Source organism: Pleuronectes platessa, chromosome 21 (genome assembly GCF_947347685.1).
Source record: "Pleuronectes platessa chromosome 21, fPlePla1.1, whole genome shotgun sequence".
Taxonomy (NCBI): Eukaryota; Metazoa; Chordata; class Actinopteri; order Pleuronectiformes; family Pleuronectidae; genus Pleuronectes; species Pleuronectes platessa.
Genome location: NC_070646.1, coordinates 4,517,695 through 4,534,905, shown reverse-complemented (window position 1 = coordinate 4,534,905; position 17,211 = coordinate 4,517,695). Strand labels below are relative to the sequence as shown.

The following is a 17,211-nucleotide window of genomic DNA, read 5'->3' as shown; positions in this document are numbered from 1 at the left end:
CTCTTTCCTCGCCAATTTGTCCCCTCGCCGTGCAGCCATTACCCTCACCCAGAGGGAGTAAATCAGCCTGGCAGCAGCCGGATAGGAAGCGAGTTTCAGGGAACATATCTAGCTGCTGCACGACCTCCATCCTGTTCAGCAGTACACGGTTCTATATCCAGGAGACAGACTGGCATCGTGGTCAGTCTGGGACGTGTGCGCTGGACATCTGTGTGTTTGCCAGAATGAAGAGCCTGTTTGCTCAGCTGCTGTTTTCTTCCTGAAACTGGCAAACGTTCGACACATCGTTTTATTGGTCGCTCAGCTGCACCGATAGCAAATGTGCTCAGAGTCCACAGTTTGGCAGCTAAACACTTATAGGCAGCACAAATGTTGGGTCCAAAAGAGTTTGACCTAAATACTGCTTTGTTGGACACTTTATTTTCTTTGCTTTGCTCTTAGATACAAACCACAAAATAAATCAGATACTTCTGCAGCTTCCAAGAGATATATTCAGGAAGTGGTTGATATTTTTACTAAATAATAAATATTTGATTTAAAAAGAAAATAGAGTAGGGGTAGATTTAAAAAATATCTCCATATAGAGTCAACTACAGTGTAAGACTTGAACAATGATGCAATGGCGAGTGAGATAAAAACATGCAAACTAACCTGCTCAAAGATATGAATTAATATTAAGAAAGATTTGTAGAGAGTAGTGGACAAATGACTGAAATAGCTTAAAATATGAGTAAATATCTAAATGAAATTATCTAATAGTGATGAATTTTAAATCGAAATAGCTACAGAAAAAATAGTTTATAAATTGATCTTAATGTAACAGATAAGTTGAAGCAGTTTGCAAAAGGTTTAAACATCCAATAATATGAAGGCTGAAAAACACAGAGAATCCACTTAAAAATCACAAACCTTATAATCAACCAAATGACATTCAAACCTTACCGCTGCTGTTGTAAAAGAAAAAGCTTTATTTAGTTCACATGAATTTTGAATGAAATATTTCCGCTCTCAAGGACATGTTGTGTTTTTGCGCTTCACTTCCTTTAAAGAAACACTTATTACAGCCGCCGCTGCTGTCTCATCTCAGGGTTTTTTTGTGGAATTGCTTCCCAGCATCTGGGTGTAATAAAAGTTTGAATCATTTATTGAAGTAAGCGCACAGGAAACATCCAACACGTAATCAGCTGTCACAGCTGTCACAGATTTATTTGAGTTGGAAGCACAAACCTAAAACTAAACTGAAACAGTTGACTTTGGTGGCAGCATGTTGTGGGTTGATAAATCTCCAAGTGAGAGCTGTGATACAAAAAATGTTGTATTCGACTGCTTCATATGCAAATGTTTGTCATTAGTTCAGTCACATCCTTCCCACCGAGAAGTGTGAACAGTGGATATCAAGAAGAGGAGCTGAGACGTCTGTTTGTCCCAGAAAATATGGAAATGTTTTTGAAAATATGGAAATTTTCTGGGACGTGAATCCTCTCGCCTCTCTTTGAAGATTACTTAATGTCCCCACGTGTTATTTAGGGAATGAGTTACTCAGGTAATCCAGAGAGGAAGGATGAATTAAAGTGATGGAGAAGTAAGTGAGCAACCTGAGGCCTTTAGGAAGATCACAGGTCTTTGGAAAAGGTTTTCAAAGTGGCACAGGTACATTTTTCTTTCTTTTTCAACGGATCAAAGACGGGGAGATGATGTCTCTGTCGCTCACCGAAGGTCTCACCTGAATCCAAAAGAGAGAACGAGGATTTAGCCGGTGGACAGATGAGCAACATGCCCCTCAGCTGTGCAAAGAATCAACAGCAGACCAAAGATGCCTCTCTTCAATCACCACATTCATAAATTTCTCACCGAAAGTGTGATGAAAAACGATTCCTTCAATCTTTGCACCACTAGATTGTAACAACACGGCTCCGATGGCCAAACGTTTCACCTGAAATATTAAGCTTGTCGTTTTATTCCAATGTTTTATCACATACGGATGAAGTCACACATTCCAGCAGGAACGTCCTCCCAGAGTTGTGCTTTTCACTTATTAAAAGATCCATCAAATATGTATTGGACGAGCACGGCTTTTCACGAGAGAGAGAGAGAGAGAAACACGCTCACGCTTTTTTTCAGTCGTGCAGCCGTTTGAATCCGACCATAAATGATTCCGTCTGCTTCCCTGACTCTTCGCTGGAGTCTTAGAGGATTCAGGTTCCCCTCCGTTAGCTGCAGAGAAAGTCCCGTGAAGACAATCAGGCATTCAAAGCAGCGCCGCCTGCTCCCGAGGTGCATCGTCGGCTAATGGGCCCTGAATTATTTCATATTCACAGTGGCAGGATTGAAAAAAGTCTAAGTGTGGAGACCCAATTAGGAAGCCAGGAAGGGGCATGTAATCATATTCTCTCACCCTGTAATGGAGTGACAGGCATGGCAGCACCTCACTCTCAGCAGACTCTGATCAGGGACATCCCCGTAAACAGGATCTCCTCCAGAAGTGAGATACAGCAGCGGTTTAATGGTTGTGAGAGAAGGGACCATACGATTCACTGCCAGGTCTCTACAGTGCAGAGCTCAAATATTCTCTCAGATGATCGGCTGATATGATCGGTGACTGATAATTCAAATATTCTTCGATTGTAACTTTCAAACAAACTGCGTGATTTGGTTGTTGCTTATTTAGTCCTGATTATCAAACCAGCATCAGCAGTCATGCACCATCACAAGAGTCACGCCTTTATCTTTATTCTTTTTAATTTATTCCTTATCTTTATCTCATTGGTTTGGTTAACTTATTTCCCATTGACACAACCAGCTATTAAAACCAGCACGTTGCTGAATACTTTCCGGATGCCCGTCCAGAATTTACTCTCACAAATATAATCATCTCCAGCCCCCCCGAGACCCTTCGAGGAAAATATATAGATATAGGACATAAGTAGATGAAAAGATAATGGAATAACTGAAATAATAAGAATGTAATACATAACTCTTGTTATAGCTCTGTTTTTGGTCTCCACCAATTAAATGACGCATCATGTTTACCCTCTCCTGACTATCACTGGTACCATTTGGTGATGAGCAGGTAAAGTGTTCAGTGGACGTACATTTGAAAATGTCTCTGCTCTCAAGAGTTGAGAGTTAATCAACACATTCAAGTTTTCCCTGAAAACCACAATAATGAAACCGAAAGACTCTGAATTATCCAAAGAGCTGAGGGCAGCTGCTAGAATCACTTTGCTCATAGTGATTCATTTTTAATATGTTTTTATAACGAGCAGGAGTTTTTTGCAGAATATTCACAGTTTACATAAAGAGAATAAATTAAAACTAAAATATAATTTTTTACCGTTTAGTTTACAAAATACAATCATAGCATCTAACTCCAACTGTTAGGATTCTGGAGTAGATTTACACAGCAGCTGAAATCATTTGAACTTTGTCTAAATTAATTCTTCTGATAGAGACACAACATACTTGTATTATTTAGGTTTACCTCAAACAATTCAAACAGATTTCAAAGGGAGAATGTTTATTATTAAATTTAGTCACCAAAATGGATTCTTGCAGAGAGAGCTTTTGAACTGATGAATGGTGAGTCATGTAAAAGAAAAAGGAAAGCGAGGCAATTGAGATTCTGTAGAGGAAACACTATTTACCTCGGCTGCCCAGAGCGAGCCTGTGGGAGCCAGAGGGCTGACGTCCTGGAGAATGATGCTCTCAAAAGGAAATTTACAAGTCTGGTTTGTTCTCTCAGGAACATTTGAACACTCTCTGTTTAATAAAATATCACCTGGTGGTGGAAGATCTTCTCTTCGACGTTTTAACCCATAACAGATTTGTGGTACCAGTCCTACATCTGGTATTTATGTGCCTGATTTTGCTCATGCTTGACTTTTCGAAGAAGAGAAAATGCCCATTGTGCAGCGAGGGAGGAAAACTCCCACTCCAACTTGTTCAGCAGCTTGATGGTCTCTTCATCTGTGAAAGAAACTCTTTTCACTGATATTGTCTCATAGATACAGATTTATTCACAGCTGGCCGTTTCTGTAAATGACTGCATTGGAGTCAACAGGTCAGCATTCAGCAGCGCTCAATCTCCACGTCCTCGATGGTTTCTCATCACACGGGCTGGTCCATCTCACAGAGTTAATGGCACCGTGCTTCAGAGCAGCAACAATTGTTCTTCTCATTGACTATGGATGAGCATCTGGTTAATGTGGATGTGTGATGTGATCGCTCAGCTCCTTCCTGAGAGCGTCTCGCTGTGTTTCCCTGTGCACACGGATAAACACGCAGATACACGGAGTCACGCTCCGCACCCACAGCTGCCTCCGCTTACTCAGAGTTTCAAACAGTCAGAACTTTTCATTGAGGCGGTTTAAACTGGATAAAAAATAAGAGTTCAACAATATCACTCTGGCTGCTGGACTATCTGATCTCCATGTTATAATTTAGATATATCGGGATTTAATGGGATTCAGCTGCTTGTGTTCTTTGCTTGGAAGCAACATTTTCAGTATGAAATGATAATTTGCATCTACAGGGTGAATAAACTAGAAAAATTAAGCCTTGGATTTGTTCTCTGTGCAGTAGTGGAAAGAAATTACACACATTTACTTGAGTACTTGAGGTGCTAGTACTTAAATTCACATTTTGCCCTTCGTACCTGATTGGACAGCGTCTTCAGTAGTCAGTTATTTTGCAGATTATGATTTTGTTCACAAAACTTAGAAAATATAATACAATACATTCTAGCTAAAAACCTTCCTACCTGCTGCATCAATTCAAAAATGTTATATCAACCGAATGACATTCAATCTTCAAGTTCATTTTCCTTACAATTTGTATTGGAAATTGTATTTAGTACAAAGTAAAAGAACCAATGACGCACTAAAAAAATTCTATCAGCAATAACCTTCCAAATGCTACTTAAGTTTAAGTATTATCGGCAAAATAACTCCTCCATCTTTGATCTAAATATGTAGGTTTCAGTTGAAAGCACTTTTTGGTTTGGTTGGTCATTTGTCGTATCAAGGTTTTACAGGCTCACAAGCGTTGGGTGTTTTTCCTCATTTTTATTTTTGATCTAGTGACCTCCATTTGACCAAGGAAGCGTCAATCACGTGATAATCAGACTAAACCATTTTCAAAGCACCGTCTAATGACAGATGATCGGAACAAACAAACCTGATTTACCTTTGCAGTTGAATCCATCATTTTACAGGATAACATCTGCATGAAAAGTGGCCTGTGATTTATTCTTCTTCCCGTCATTTGTGAGTTAATTTTATCCGAAGCAAGAGCCAGATCATTATGTACTGTCAACTAGTAATATAATCTAATTTCTGCTGTTCTCATATTCATTCTCAGATTCGTAATATCTAGATATTTTCCATCTCAATCCATCTCTTCAGTGCAACTCAAATTATTGGCTTGGAGGAGAAAGTTGGATTTCAAGTGAGCAGAGGAAGGAATAAATACATTTATAAATTAATACATATATATTTTGTACTGTTCTTTTACTCTATACCTTCTTAAAATGTGCTTCTCTATTCACAATCACATTAAAGGTTTTAATAATAGATGAATGTTGGTTTAACCCTCCCAGGAGGAGACACAGGAGGAGAAGCAGGAGGAGACGCAGGAGGAGACGCAGGAGGAGACGCAGGAGGAGACGCAGGAGGAGACGCAGGAGGAGACGCAGGAGGAGACGCAGGGATTCCTGATGCAGAACGTTGGCTGCGATACCTCTGGGTGTTAAATGTTTAACACAGGCAGCAATTACACAATTAGCAGAAAACGTGGTGTATAATGTAAAAAAAAAAATCTGTACCCACACACACGTGTTTTCAGAGAATTTAATATCAGTTGCAATTATGAAGTTTAAACTCTACCTTTATATTGGCAATAATAAGACATGTGTCCCCTGATGTCAGCGTCCCTGCATTCCCAAGTATTTGTTTTCCTTTTTAATTACTCAGTTCATGATGAAAGAAAGTCTGTCGTCCAAAGATTGAAAATAGTTAAAATTGTACAGTAATAAACACACGAGTCAAATGTGCATCCAAATAAACAAATATACAGTACAAGTGATAAATAAGTATGGCGCATCAACCTGAATTGTGTGTCGGAGATCTTAGATTTTTGTACCTTTTCCAGGTTGATTGATTGGCACATACTGAACGCAGCTTACAAAATTCAAATTCGCAGTAATTTTTAAGAAACAATGGTTTGTTGACTTCAGACGGAGGTAGACGACAGCGTTTCTAATTTATAGCCGGTAACCTTCGATTTCATACGTTAGCTAATAGTACTGTAATGAGGCTAACTTTAGCTTCCTCATGAGTTCCCTGGAAATAAGGGTATTAAGGGTAAAAAGGGTAACATGTCTTTGTTCTAGTGTTGCAGTGTGGAGTTGGTTCATGAAACATCAGGGATCCTTCTGTATGTTTGTTCTCTTTTCAGCTCATGTGGCTGCTTGGCTAACGTGCTAAGTTTGTTTTTTCACACATTATGTTTTCAATTTTAAGTTTGCGAGAAGTATTTGGCAAACTCAACACCATCTATCTCAACGTCTCCACTTTTAGCGCTTGTGGGGTTTTGGTTCTACAAAAAGTTAAAAGAACTCAGGCTACAGTCCTATGTGCTCTGCTTAGGGAGAAATCCAAAGCTTGACAGGCCCTGTGGTTAAGCTAGTGGACAATCCCCGTGATTCACGACTGCCACTCTGGTGCTTGATTATTTAAAAAGTTGTTGTTTGAGATAATAAGAAAATATTCAATGCAAACCCCGGTGAACAGAAATGAAAGAAACAAGCGCATGAGCAGAAGTGTTGAGAGTCAGTAGGGGGCACAGATGGTGATCTATCAAAAATGACTCACAGTCTGAACGGACTGATGGCTTATTGGTGTCGTCCTCCTGTTTGGGGAAATGGACAACTTCTTTAAACCTAAAATACCGGACCAAGTTTGCAGGAAAAAATTAAATAATCATATCACAATAGTCTTTATATATACAATGCCCGTCGAGCCTGATTTCGATTTCAAAATGTCCTTGAAGTCTTAAAGGAAGTCCACAGGTGTTAGCGGTCAACGTTCATTCTGCGCAGTTTGGCGGGCAGGTTGTCCTCCGGCCGACCCCCGAGCATGGAGATCTGGACTGGTGTTGGAGCACTGATGGTGCTAATGGCTGCTGGCAGTCTGTGCTTCTCCAGCTCGACCTCCTCTGCGTTCCCGTCCAAGGACAGCAGCTGAACCTGCTCCTCCAGCTGTGCTTGCCTTGTGACCGGGATGGAGCTGGACCGCAGCCTCTGAATACTAAGCGGCAGGTCTCCCATGCTGGCGGCCTTCCCCCCTGGCAAGGCTGCCCCTGTCTTCATGCCCCTCCAGAAGGTCTCCTCCTTGGTGGAGCTCATGCGCTGCAGTTTGCTGGGCAGCCTCATGGCTTGGTCCTCTGCGTGGTCCGCATAGTCAGCTGACAGGAGCCTTTCCCTGCGGCCCCCCCGGGCACCGTTACCCGGCGGAGGAGAGGAGGGGTTGGGCGCGACGGACAGAGAGTTGGGGGACGTCACGGACGACTTCTCCTCCTGCTCTTTGACACTATAGGGGGGTGTAGGAACCTCGAAGGTGTTGTGGAACTGGGAGTAGTCGACTCGGAAGAAGCCCTCCTCTAGCGACATGACAGGAAGGAAGCGATGACCCCACAAGACCTCATCCTCCGTGAAAGATGTCCTCGCCTGGCATGTCATTCCTATGATGAAGAGAAAAGACATCAGAGTTAAGGGACGTTTGAAATACAGACAAGAAAATGACAAAAAAGGAGAGATTATGAACACAACTGTAGAGGGAGGGCTATTAAATGAAAAGGGTCTGACAGCCAGACAGGGAGCAGATATTAAAGTATTAAATGCCTCTCAGGGATAAGAGAGGCAGAAATGTGAAGGGAAAATTGCAAACAGGGAGAAGAGCTTGTGCTCTTTAATATTTAAACACAATGACATTAAATATTTTATGTTACTTATTTGAAATAACTGAAAAATGATCGATGCCACAGGCTGATATATATGGAGAGATATTTTAATTAGCGCTAACCAGTGGTTTCCACGATGCCTTCGAGGATGACGACAATCTCAAACTGCTCGTTCATGAGGGAGCGCTGCGACAGATCGAAGAACGGGCTCTTGGTGTTGATCTCGTGGCAGATGGTTAGTGGCGACACCAGGAAGAGCTGGTCCGCCCCCGTCCCGAAGCCCACGTCCAGCTCACACTGGTCCAACGGCAGGAACTCGCCCTCCGGGGTCTGCCGGGACTGGAAACACAAACACAACACACATTTACATATTGAGTCATGAGCAATTAACTCAGGATATTACTCAAAATCCTTTCCTCCACACTGGGGTTATAGAGGCAAATAATTAGAATCTTATTAGCAACTAAATACCATTTCATTTATAGCACTGAAATGTTTATAGCACTGAAATGCTGTTTATAATTCAACATCTTTGTAATTTACAGTTTTATTTTTTTAGGGTTCACAAATTAAGACTGAAACGACATTTATATATATATTTAATCATAAATTCTGAATTGTGGTAGGTAGAAACGTGTCGTCCATCTTTATAAACAATCTGTGGCACAGACTGTGAGACCGACATCCCCCCCCACATGTATAATTTACGTCACTTCTGTGCAATCATTTACTGAGTACACCTTCCTGAACATTAAAGTACTTACAAAACTCTGTAGGAGCCTGCCCATCGGAAACGAGTATCATTAGATTACGGAGGAGACTGGCGCTCGCTCTAAAGAGGCCGAGCGGAGAAAAGAACCACCTTAATCAAATAAAGTAGCTGTTAAATTAAAAGATGGAATTAGCGCCTGAGCTCAAGGAAGTGGAAAGTGGAAATCTAGAGCTTATAAAACCTCTTGTCCTGTCACACCAAAGCCTCTTACTGCAGCCGATATGTCAAGAATGATTTACAAGGGAACATGTGTTTGTTTCACCCAGAAGATAGAGACCAATAAAAAAAAGTCCAATACAAGTGAATGAAAAGCCAAACAGTCAGAAGGCATAAATTATAAATCCCTTTGGTCCCGGTAACATTTTGATATCCCTCCATGATTCAAATCAAATAGTTCTCCCCGTCACATCATGTTAACTTGTGTGCAGACGAGTCTCGCCGGCCCTGTGAGTGAGGAGCCGCTCGGTCCACACAGATGGCAAACAGGCTGTCATTTGGATTCACAGAGACGTCGAGGACAGACGGGTGTGACATTTCACGGGAAGACGTCTGTGCCCACAGATCCCCGGCGCGCCTAGTTTGAGGGAGAAGTGTCACTCACGACGCCGCTTCACTGACGGGTGAGACCCATTTGAATTTGAAGGCAAGAAAGCCTGTGTCGCAGGATGGAATTTTGTAAAAGCAAAGAAAAATAAACGTTTTAAAAAGGACAGAACACCAATAAAAATAACATTTTAATGAAGAGGACAAAGGCTGCAAAAAGCCACAACTTAGCATAACTTGTTTTTCATTGTTATGACTCAAAATGTACAGATGAAAGATCTGTATTATGATTATCTGAATAGTACTCCTTCAAATAGAAGCATATAGGCAATGTATTTTTACATTATAATACCAGTTTAATTTATTGTGATGGCCTTTTATTATTCTATTTTAGCTTGTTCCCTTGTCTACATTGTTTTGACTATACGCTGCTGTAACAAGTGCATTTCTCCTTACGACAAACAGCAGATATCCAGTATTTTGTCTTATTTTAATATTTTAAGTATATAATACATATATAAGTACATATTCTTAAAATGGATTTTTCCATGATACAGGTGACCTCTGCTTCTTGACCCCCCCGCTCCTATAAGTACCTCAAATCCTTTTTAAAAGCCTTTCACGGCTATATATTAATTTATTTATCTCACCCAATCGTTTTAATAATTTACATTGTCATTAAGATGCATGTGGGCAGTTGGTCCCTGTTGTCAGCCATTGTCCTACAAGTCTATGAGAATGGAATGAAACTAGAGTCACTTTTAAGCCTCTCAGGTTATAAAGAAGACGTAAAAGCTGCTTGTTTTCCAGATGCACGGCTTCATTGATAGTGTTGCAACAAAATGAAACCTGTGCAAAGAGAAGGAAGGAAGCTGCTTGACACTGAGCGGCTTTAACGAGTGGAACGCCCTGTGTGTCTTCTCCTTGTGCCCCTAAACACTCAGGGCCACGAGGGGGGGATTAATGGCTTTTGGAAGAGGACCTGGTGTCGGGGAGAGTGCTTAGTTTACCAAGCCACCTGAGATTCAGGTTGAGTGAAAGCAGGGCCCCGGTCCCTGGTGACCCACTTCCTCCTCAGTTCACAGTGTGTGTGGGTGCACGTGCGTGTGCAGGTGTGTGCGTGTGAGGGAGACGCAAAGAAACAAACAGTGACAGCGGACGTCACACACATGCAATGGTGTGTGTGTGTGTGTGTGCATGTGTGTGTGTCCTGCTGGAGCCTTCGAACTTCAAGCTGGACATTAAACATAATGGCATCACAAATGTCACATTTCAGCTCCCATTCCCAATCCTGAGGCGGAAAACCATTCCAGCCAATCCCTCCGTCTCTCGTTTTGTCTCTTCTCCTTCTCCTCTGTTCGTCCTTCAGAATCAGACGGCGGCAGATGTGGTGAGCCACCATGACACGTCTGCTTTCCAGTCTTTCTAAACGCCTGCATCCCTGCCTGTCTGTCGGCGACTACCACTCGCCCGTATCACTTATCTCCCGCTGTGGCCCAACCTGCTGCTTCTGTTGACACTGATGAGCAACCGCCCAGCTGTCACTCCGTCTCCCTGTCTTTGTGTTTCAGATCAGTTTAACCACATTGCTGCTGCTGCTCCCCCTCAAGTCTTTAACTCGTCTTTTCTAGTGAGCACAAAGGTTCCCCCCCGCACGCTGCAGCCAAACCAGACGCAAACATGTCTCTCTATTCTAAAATCATATCCTGCCAGCGGTGCAGGGGTCAGTGTGCCACTGCATTCTATTGGTTTATTAATGAAAGGTGCATTAATATTTATGGGAATCCAAGGTTAATCTTTTAAGTTAATATGCAAACGTGGTGGAGAAAACACTTCCAGTATAGTGACCTTTGACACAACTGCAGTCTGACTGCACTAAAGTAAAATCTGAAGAAAGTACTCCCTGTTCTTTGACCAGTGGGTCCATCACAATCAGGTTTGACAGTAAATGACTTTCGTTTTAACAAAATACCTCCAAGCAAGTATAATTGACTTTTCTTGCGATCCAGGAAGCCGTACTTATGGGTGTGTGGGATCATAACATTTAAAATTTAAAAAAAAACGTTATCCATCACTTGCCCTCGGAGTTGAGAGGAACAAGCCGTGATTGAAAATATCTATTGAAAAGAAAAACTGAAGGTGCAAGCTCTGGTGCACAAAGGTTTCCATTTAGAATAAAGCTGCCATTCCCATTGTGCATTTTTTGTGTACAACAAAAAAAAGAAAATTAAAATTCTGCTTATGTGTGAGATGTGTGCTGCCCTCGGTGGAGGAGGAACGCTGAAGAGGACACTTGAGGGAGCTGACAACAAAACCTCATTTTTAATCAATTCACTTCTGGGTCAATTTTGGATTAATGCAGCCCAGCTTCTTCAGAAATACAATTCAGTGTATGACAATGTTGCAGTGTCTCCATATTAAGTAACCGTGAGGATAAGATGTGAGACCTTGCTGAATCAGCACACATTGATGTAAATAGACATACATGTGTCAACATAGGGGGTGTGGGGGGGGGGGGTTAACAGTAGGGTAGTTGTATTGCAAGAGTTTTGTTGGTTTCATAAAATGGTCATGGAGGCCAGGTGGTCGTCAACTAACAAGGAGTTTAGTGGTTATATCCCAGGCTCCTCTACTCTGCCTGCCTCAGTGTCCTTGGGCAAGACACTGAACCCCACATTGCCTCTGATGGCTGAGAAATGCTGTGCAACATAAAACCGCTGAATGTAGCAGCGCTATGTGAATGGGTGATCGTGGCTTGTATAGTCTGAGTGGTTGATAAAAAATAAATACATCTACCATTTGCCTAATGATGCGAGTCAATGGAAACAAGCTGCCAATGGCCTTTTATCCCCGTCTCCTATGATTGAAAAAAACAAACTAAAAACAATTGCTATAAAATCATTATTCAAATTGCATAAAGCATAACATACCATCTATTCCATGTAGTTACAGCGCCATTCCTTCATAAGAAATGCACATTATGAATGTAATTATTTTAAATTCTGATCAAGAACCTGAGCAACTCCACAGTATCCAGGCCCCATATGAATTTACGACCCATGCTCACCCCCGGGTATCCCTGACAGTTGATAGCAGACACCAAGCCACGCAGCGTTTACACAGGATTTACTGCAGCACGCTTCATTTCTTCAGTCAGCGCTGTGGGCCTACCCTTGTGACAGTGACCTTGGAATGAGCGTTACCAGAACACAAGCCCCGGCTTTGTTTCAGAGAGCAGGTACAGTATCAGGGCGATGCTGTATAGTCAATTTACGCTGCATTTCCACACAGTGCAGTGTGACGCCTCCGTGGCATAGTTTATGGGCTCTACAACCTCACTCTAATATTCATCAAAGACACTGTGCCTCCTCAGCAGTGGCGTCCTGGACACTGCGACTGACAAATATGACAAGTCTCCGCCTCGGTTTCCAGATACTGTTCTGCCACAAGCATCCGGAGCAGCGCTGGATCCGAGTGAAAGAAAAGTGAAATGAAAGTTCTGCTTGTTTACCGTCTGTCCTCTGTGTGATGATTGATGGCATTTGAGCGCGATGCTCTTTAGCAGCCAATTAGGAGAGTCCTGGATGTCTGACCTTCCACCAACACGTGGATAGCTGTGGCTTAAAATCTAATTTAACGATCATTTAAAGGATCATCATTTACTGGCAGAAGCCCCAGATCAGGTTCATCGCTTAAATCTAATCATCGGATCTCTGGAGGAGAGCCAGGGGACTGTCGCACGGAAAAATAAGAAAAACAGATGGGTGGGAGCACTTCACACAACTAATGTATGTCGAGCTCTAATTGTGTTACACTCGCGATGGTTTTTAATTTAAAGACTGAATAATGCAGTGTAGCCATGAAGGTGCAGCAGCACTTGTTGCAGCACGGTCTGTTTGAATCTTGGCAATCGAAACCCATCAGGGGCTAATTTCAGCTCACAGTAGCCGGGATGTATAACCCAGAGCACAAATAAAATGATCATAGAAAAATCTTCTTAAATAGTAGATCTGAATGTGTCATAGAAAACGGTAATATCCGTGAAATCGGACAGTCAGACGTGACAGCGAGGCCCATGTGTGGACGTCCAGCTGCTTTCATTCATCTTGAATTAATGGGATTACCGCAGCAGAAGTTCCAAACAACTAGGAGGGTGTTACAATGCCTGATTGAAACTATTATCCTGTGTGAAGTGGATGATATTGCATCGGTGCCTTGCAATTAGCTCAACACATTTTCCCTTTTTGCCTCTCGGGGCTATTAATTGAAAAGCAAATAAAAAGGTGATGAAATGAAATGAAAATCATCCCAGAGCGAGATGGAACACTAACAATAAAAACGTATTTAGTCGCTTTTAATTCGCTCAGTTGAGGGTCTTTTATTCTGCTCTCTCTAAGGTTTCTACCCGAATCAAAAGAAAAGTAAGAGTCTGGACAGAAGGGGATTCTTTGAAAGATGCTGTGTGGATAAATTCAGCAAATGGAGCGTTCAGTGTGAGCTGCACTAACGGTGGTATACTCACTTACTGGGAGCTTTCTGGTGACTCTCCCTTGAGCTTCAAGGAGGGAACTGTCGCTTGAGATCATCACTCCACTTCATCGGAGAGGACAAAAGCACGACTAACTCTCCCTGTCACAACACAGCACCACTGTCCTTCATGCATTTACCGGTGTTTGGACTGGAGAGAGCTGGATTCCATGAATAAGAGACGTTTGGTGCAGAAATAAAAGAGATGGATTAACGTGTGTAGAGGCTTTAGTCTAATAGAGCTCTACAGGGCCACAGATTTTGTGGTATTTTTTGTCTTTGCTGGCCCAAAGGAGCACATTCATCTCATCTACAGTCGAGGCTGAACTTAAATACACAGCCCAGTGACAGTTTGAGATGACCCTCAGAGATGAAGAGGTGAGGAGCGGAGACACTGTTCATTTAAAAATCCAACAATAATAAAGACTAATCTGCTGCAGGGGGGTAAATGTAGATGGTCACTCGTTAAAACCCATAACCTCATGTGCAAATCATATAGGACCCTGAGGGAATGCAATCAATTCCGGAGATGAATGGAAATTCAATGCACGACCTGGAAAGCACTCATAAAACATAATGAGAACTTTCAGGACATAGTAAATGACTGTTAATTAGACGATGACAGGGACGCTGGCGTTTCAGGAGTTGGAGCCAGAGTCGGATGCTCACTGCGCCAAAGTGCGTCCACTTGTCCTGTGCGTCTTTTGGAGACATTGCGCTCCTCCGCTAATCACTGACTACATGACCTGTGTCCTACCTTGATGAGTTTGCACCTGATCTGCGCGGACACCATGTGGCTGTTCCGCAGGTTCCCCACTCGGAACATGAGGCACAACTTCCCGTCCCGCTGCGAGATCACCGCCCTCTGGCTGAACATCAGCGTCTCCGCGCGCTTCTTCGGCTGCGACATCTTGATGAACATGCAGCCGATGAGGAAGGCGTCCACGATGGAGCCCAGCAGCGACTGGAAGAGGAAGAGGATGATCCCCTCCGGACACTTCTCCGTGATGTAGCGGTAGCCGTAGCCGATGGTCGCCTCCGTCTCGATGAAGAAGAGGAACGCGGAGGGAAAGTTGTACACGTTGGCGACGCACGGCGTGTAGGAGTCCTCGTGGCCGCTGTGGGTCAGGTCGCCGCGGATGTAGGCGATCACCCACCACATGGAAGCCATGACGAGCCACGCCACCGTGTAGGTGAGGATGAAGATGAGCAGGTTCCAGCGCCACTTGAGGTCCACCAGCGTGGTGAAGAGGTCGGAGATGTACCGGCTGGTCTCCCCGCCAAGGTTACCGTGCTGGACGTTGCAGCGGCCGTTCTTCTCCACGAACCGCTGCCTCTTCTTCTTCACCTGGCAGGCGAAAGTCATGCCCTGGTTGGTGTTCACCACCTGGTAGTCCTCCCCAAATTTCCTCCGTATGGCCGACATGGTTCCAATCCCCTTGTTGGTGACAGGCGGTCGCTACTTGTGCAGGATCGGGCTCTTTACGCAACTTTGGTTCCCTCCTGCACAGACACCATGCGGCAACATTCAGCGCGCGTCCTGCGTCCCGTGAGGTGGAGACGCGCTCCTCTCCCGTAGATTCACCGCGAGTGAGCACAGATTCTGCGCAATGGGCATGATTCAGTCACACTCGGCTCCTCGCAGGCGCCAACTTTTGCGCTCAGCCTGGAACAAAAGAGAGAAAACCCAGTGGAAAGCACGCGTGAAACAAAAGCTGTATTCACATGGAAAAGGCTGCGTCCTTGGTGGATCCACTGAGGTGCTGCTGCTCAATGAGCCGCTGGATGTGGACACCAGGCTACAGTGCGCACTTGTGCCAAAGGAAACATGCTCTGGTGGGAGTGACTGCAAATTAAAGACTGTGGTGGAACTGCAGCACGGGGGGGGGGGGGGGGGGGGGACATCTCTTTTACACAGGGGCGGATGTGTGGCTACAGTTTTATTGTATGTACCCAATCAGGTGATAGCATCAATCCGAGAAAACAGTGTGACGGTGATATCAACAGAAAACCATCTTTTATTTCATAATTTTTCATATTTCTTTGATATGTGTTTCCTGTGACTCTATTATTTCCATCTTGAGAAAAACTGTGTACCATAAAAATTACTACAAATCTTCTAAGAAAACTACTTGTATTCATTGGTGGCTTTTTAGTTCCCCCTGGTGGTACTGCAGTGGAACTAAACATGACTGGTGACAAGATGTTCAGTTTATTTTAGTTTAGTATATTTAAGGATCCCTATTAGAAACAAATGCCTGTAAAGAGTAAATAATTATAGAAAGTGCAGACTTCCTACAATATTAATTTAATAATGCAACCTAAACAGGCTGGATGAGATAGTCAACCTGGTTGGAACAGAAAATGAAACAAAGGCACAATCAAGCAGACTAAGTCCATGCACAAGAGATGAGAAAAATAAAAGAGTATGTAATAGAGAACAACAGTTACAGCTGTTGTATTGTATTGTGTTAGTCAGCTTATTAAAAGTTACAAAAGTGATAGATGAGGTCATTAGGCAGAGAGTACACTTGACCCGTATACGACAGGGAGTTTGCAGAAGTTGGCTCCTGCAGCTGGTTGCATTATACGACCAGAGGCTGCACCTCTTGTGCTGTGACCAGGCTCAGAGGCCCCGTGTATCTGGTGAGTTATACCTGTCGGGTTGTCTGTGCTAATTGCACTCTGTAGTAACATTAATAGGCACAAAGACATGTTTTGTACTATCAGATCAAACTGTTTTTTAATTGAATGAGAAATACTGTGAATCCACAGACGCACACACACACACAAACAGCCTGTGATGTTAAACAGATACAAATGAAATGCACCAAAAATATAAGCTAATGCAAACATATCAGCTAATTTGTCCCATTGAACTCTTAAAGGAGCAGTCTGTTTCTTAAAAGTCCCCTAAATCAAGATTTTCAGCCATGTCATCTCAATATTCCGTCTCAGTGATTAAACAGATATACCTGGCAATCAAGCTGGAGCTGAAAACCATGTTTATTTATCCACTTCATGATTTGAGATGTGTTGTTTTGCACCACGACTGTTTTGATTGACTCCGTGCGCAGGAAACAATGTTAAACTGAACTGCAGTAAAAAAGTAAAAACCCAGACCCTGTTTTTATCTTCTTCTGATAAGTGTTTATATCAAATATGAAATGGACAATGCATCAGTGGCAGAAGAAAATGCTTCACAAGTCATCATGAGAACAAAATATACTCAACTACAAATGTGGTGCCTCGACATTATATAAGAAGAGGGCACTCGTATTTCATCACACACGGACAGAACCTTTTCTACTCGGTGTAAATAATAACAGCGATTATCTCTGCAATAATACCAGTCAGAAGGTCGGTACTTCATGTCTGCTGTATTTACATATTAAGAATTATAGCCTCAACAG

The 17,211-nt window shown here is 42.9% G+C and overlaps 1 protein-coding gene across 1 annotated transcript; it reads right to left on the bottom strand.

The window, feature by feature from the left end:
• Positions 1 to 5,870: 5,870 nt before the first annotated feature.
• LOC128426765 (G protein-activated inward rectifier potassium channel 1) lies at positions 5,871 to 15,607 on the bottom strand. Its single transcript, XM_053413801.1, has 3 exons — positions 14,556 to 15,607; positions 8,079 to 8,295; positions 5,871 to 7,737 (listed from the first exon to the last, which is right to left on the bottom strand). The coding sequence occupies exons 1-3, from the start codon at positions 15,222 to 15,224 to the stop codon at positions 7,070 to 7,072; spliced, it is 1,554 nt and encodes a 517-aa protein (XP_053269776.1). The 5' UTR covers positions 15,225 to 15,607; the 3' UTR covers positions 5,871 to 7,069.
• Positions 15,608 to 17,211: the final 1,604 nt, after the last annotated feature.